The following is a 2,385-nucleotide window of genomic DNA, read 5'->3' as shown; positions in this document are numbered from 1 at the left end:
CCGGTCAAGGGCACATGCCCGGATTGCGGGCTCGATTCCCAGTGGGGGGCGTGCAAAAGGCAGCTGATCAATGATTCTCTCTCATCATTGATGTTTCTATCTCTATCTCCTGCTTTTTTTTTTTTTAGTGGCAAAATTATTTTTTTCTTTTTTTTTTTTAGTGGCAATTTTTTTTTTTAATATATTTTATTGAGTTTTTACAGAGAGAGGAAGGGAGAGGGATAGAGAGTTAGAAACATCAATGAGAGAGAAACATCCATCAGCTGCCTCCTGCGCACCCCGCACTGGGGATATGCCCGCAACCAAGGTACATGCCCTTGACGGGAACCGAACCCGGGACGCTTGAGTCCGCAGGCTGACGCTCTATCCACTGAGCTAAACCGGTCAGGGCGGCAATTTTTTTTTTTTAGTTTAAATTCTTTATTGTTTAATGTATTACATACATCTCCTTTTTCTCCCATTGACCTCTCCCTGGCCACCCCCAACCTCCAGCACATGCCCTTACCCCAGCCCCTGCTCCATCTGTGTCCATTGGTTATGCTCATATGCATGCATACAAATCCTTTTGTTGATCTCTTACCCCCTCGCTTCCCTCATAGGTTGGACAGTTTATTCAGTGCCTCTATGACTCTGTTTCTGTCTTTGTTCGTCAGTTTATGTTGTTCATTATATTCCACAAATGATTGAGATCATATGATATTTATCTTTCTCTGACTGGCTTATTTCACTTAGCATAATGCTCTCCAGTTCCATTAAATGGTAAATTTTGTAAAAATTACATTTATTAAGATGACATTGGTTGATAACATTAAATAATTTCATGTGTAAATATGAGAATTCATTATCTGTATACTCTATTGTATGTTCATAACCCAGTCTATTTTCTTTCCCATATCATATATTTGACCCCCTAACCAATTCACCCTCCCCCTTTTCTCTCTGGTAACTACCATTCTGTTTTCTGAATCTATGAGTTTGTTTTGTTCATTTGTTTCTTTTTTAATATTCCACATATGAGTGAGATCATAAGGTTGTTGTCTTCTGTTTGACTTAATTCACTTAGCATAATTACCCCTTCTCCACCTCCCTTCCACTCTAAAAATCAATGAAAAAAAATACACTCGGGTGAGGATTAACCAAAAATAAATAAATAATAGCCTCTAACAGGTATGAGGTGATACCTCATAGTTTTAATTTGCAAGAAATGGTTTTTGAAGTATCATATAAAAATGAAAAACTCCAAAGATAGGATTGTCTTTGTTTGCTTGCAACATGTTAATTTTATCCTCAAAAATGGCAAAGAATGCCTTGTTTTAATTAAGATTCCTTTGTTATAAAACTAGATTTAGTATTGAGTTAACTCTCATCAGTGAACAAGTCTTTTAATCTACCATGCCTTTGTCTTTTTGTAACAACAGGGCTAATGTACCTGTGTCTCAGTGGTTTAAATTTTAAAAGTGCTTCATGTTTTTGAAAAGGATTTTATTATTATAATGGTTTATACATTTTTTAAAGTGGTTTGCTATGTCCATGAACAAAACTTTTGTTAAGAGTAAATGAAGTACTTAACCAACATTAATTAAAAGTATAAAGATGTGAATATTAGAAAGTATCACATACCAGAATTGGATAGTATTATATTTTATCCTCACTTTTGAACAAATGTATCTACTCTTCATTTTTTCTATTTTGCCAGGTGGTTAGATGAACGTCATGCACAATCTCACTTTATTCCAGCTTTATTCCGACCATCTCCTCTTGAGCGGATAAAAACTAATGTCATAAATCCTGCATATGCTACTGAATCAGGTCAGACAGAAAACTCACTACATATGGGCTATAGTGCACTAGAAATAAAGAGTAAAATGTTAGCCCTAGAGAAAGCAGATACCTGTATTTACAACCCTTTATTTGGATCAGATCTTCAGTATACAAACAGGGTAAGAATTGAATGAATTTTGGCTTTGATTTCAAAAGACATTTCATCTCAAATGAGTTTTTTCCCCTGAGATAAATGCATCTATTACTAATTGTAAATATTAACATGACATCCATACTTAACTCTATATACAGGGTGTCCCAAAAAAAATGTATATATATACTTTAACAGTTGATTTCTATTACATTTTAAAAATGAAATGATGTGTGTGTTTTTTTAAATATGGAACGCTTCATGAATTTGCCAGTCATCCTTGTGCAGGGGCCATGCTAATCTTCTCTGTATTGTTCCAATTTTAGTATATGTGCTGCCAAAGCAAGCACATGAAATGTATTTTAATAAACACTGCCTTTATAATTATTCAAAGTATGTATACATTTTAGGGGGATACCTTATATATTAAAGTTAAATATCTGAAGCTCTTAAGGGTTTTTTTGTTTGTTTTA

The 2,385-nt window shown here is 34.5% G+C and overlaps 1 protein-coding gene across 1 annotated transcript in view; it reads left to right on the top strand.

Moving 5' to 3' along the window:
• The window catches only part of KRIT1 (KRIT1, ankyrin repeat containing), a 32,471-nt gene that overhangs the window by 12,442 nt on the left and 17,644 nt on the right, over positions 1-2,385 (top strand). The window contains exon 6 of the mRNA XM_006779261.2: positions 1,697-1,940. Within this exon, the coding sequence (XP_006779324.1) occupies positions 1,697-1,940 (244 nt within the window). The remainder of the gene's footprint in view (positions 1-1,696; positions 1,941-2,385) is intronic.

This window comes from Myotis davidii, unplaced genomic scaffold, assembly GCF_000327345.1.
Source record: "Myotis davidii unplaced genomic scaffold, ASM32734v1 scaffold187, whole genome shotgun sequence".
NCBI lineage: Eukaryota > Metazoa > Chordata > Mammalia > Chiroptera > Vespertilionidae > Myotis > Myotis davidii.
This window is presented reverse-complemented; position numbering and strand designations above follow the sequence as displayed.